Source organism: Cenococcum geophilum (assembly GCF_001692895.1).
Source record: "Cenococcum geophilum 1.58 unplaced genomic scaffold K441scaffold_173, whole genome shotgun sequence".
NCBI lineage: Eukaryota > Fungi > Ascomycota > Dothideomycetes > Gloniales > Gloniaceae > Cenococcum > Cenococcum geophilum.
The window spans coordinates 571-2579 of record NW_027137731.1 but is presented as its reverse complement, the minus strand read 5'-3'; the positions used below and the strand labels follow the sequence as shown (position 1 = coordinate 2579).

The window sequence follows — 2009 nt, the reverse complement described above, 5'->3', positions numbered from 1 at the left end:
ATAGGAATTAATTGCCTAATTTACTCTGCCTAGCTAAGCTGCTATAAATATACCTCTAGTTTGGCCTTAAGCTAAGGCTTATTATACCCGCTTAGTATACCCTAGGGGCCCTTATAGGGTCTAAATATCGTTAAATATATAAAGCAATTTATTACGGTTTAAGGGCTAATTTTATACTATACTATAATAGCCTACTAAACAGCCCTAAGTACGTTTATTATCTTAAGGGGGTTCTTATCTTATTCTACCTAATCTACTATATAGGATAGCTAGTAGCGGCGGTAATAGGCTTTAAAGGTTTAAATTATACCCTAATCTAAAGGCTAATAGAGAGAGGTAACGTTTTTAGGTAGAAATTTAACCCTAGTATTAAGTAAGCTAGCGCACTCTAATATTATAAGTATACCCCTAGTATAGCCAGAAGCGGAATTAATAAGTAGGAGGATCTTCCTACCGCCTATTAAGCCGTTAAACTACTTAATATAATTAAGGAATATTAACGCTATTATTTAGGCCTTTTTATTAAACCTTTAGGCAAAGTTAAGGCCCCTAAGGTTACTACGTTATATACTAAAATATTAAGGATTCTTTACTCTTCTAATAATCTATAGGGGTATAATATGGCTGCCGTCTGCGTTGCTGTAGTAAACGGTTATAATACGCTCCTTCTACTTTTTAGTGCCTAATTACCCTATAGTTATAAGTTCTATATCCGGCGTAGCCTTATAGAAAAGCCCTGCCTTATCTATATTATAGACGTTTTAATTTAGGTATATATCTACTATAACCCTAAGCTCCTATATACGCTCCTTAGCGCCCTCTATATCTACTAACCTAGCCTCGCCGTATAGTTTCCGTCTTAATATTTAATTTCTCTTTTTAAAGTTATTAACCTAACCGCTTAAGAAGCTAGGCTGTTGTTAACCCTAATAACACGCTATTATATTCTAAAGCTTTATTACTATAGCCTAAATAAGGTTGCTAGTAACGAGTATATTAGCGGCCTATATCCGCTATTGCTATTTAAATAGCGCTTCTTTAAGGTTAGGATTATTAGGAGCTTTATACCTCTTAAAGCCCTCCTTACTATATTAAAGGACTAGTAAATTAAAGTACTTATATTTAGGCTTTAAAGAGTCTAATATAATAGACTATTAAATAGGGTGTTAAAATTAATTAGTAAAAAAGCGAGTAGTGTCTCTTTAAGGTTTTCTAGAGTTCTTACGGCAGTATACCCAGATTTGCTGCCTTTTACGCTCTAAAACACTATAGCGGCGGAGGCACTTAGGGTTGTCTTTACGCTTCGCTATTATATAGGGCAAGAGGGGTGTTAAATTAATAAATATTAATGGCTGCCGTGCTGGTTTATAGGCTTAAGAGTAAGGGTTAATGCTTTTAAAAATAGGGTTTTTAACACTAAAATATCTTGCGCTATACCGTTCTTATATAAGAGAGCTTTAAACGTAACGGCGTATTAAATTTAAACGTAAGCCTTATAAACCTTATAGTAAAATTAACTATTTATAGCTATTAACTGTTATACTATAGAAGAACGGTGTACTAAGAGAACGTTAAAATGTGGCTTTACTATATTAGTAAGGGTATTTAGGAAGTATTAATAAAGATTAGAGGCAACTAGTAGTAGATTTTAATAAAAGGTAGAAATAGGGTAGGTAGTATACTCTATATAAGATGGAATTATAGAATAGTAGATTCTATAGTATAATAAAGGGGTTATTATAGAAGAGAAGGTTATAAGTAGAGGATTTCTAAAAAGGCTTTCGAAAAATCCCTCCTTATAGTACCTCTTCCCCTAGTGGATTTCGTTCTAGGATTATTAATAAGAGCTAGGTAATATATTAATAAGAGCTAGGTAATATATTAATAAAAGCTAGGTAATAAAATTAATAAGATTAAGGCTCTATAACTATATAGATAATTTTAATTTTAGTGTTTACGTATAGTCTAAGTGTTATAGGATATTAGTAGGGGAAGGGGCGGCGGTAAAA

The 2009-nt window shown here is 32.7% G+C and overlaps 1 protein-coding gene across 1 annotated transcript; it reads right to left on the bottom strand.

Annotated features, from left to right (window-relative positions):
• Positions 1-323: 323 nt before the first annotated feature.
• Positions 324-473, bottom strand: K441DRAFT_599425 (uncharacterized protein; the record flags this gene model as incomplete). Its single annotated transcript, XM_067645149.1, has 1 exon — positions 324-473. A coding segment is annotated over one exon (150 nt), but the record flags the coding sequence as incomplete, so codon positions are not given.
• Between the last annotated feature and the right edge of the window lie 1536 nt (positions 474-2009).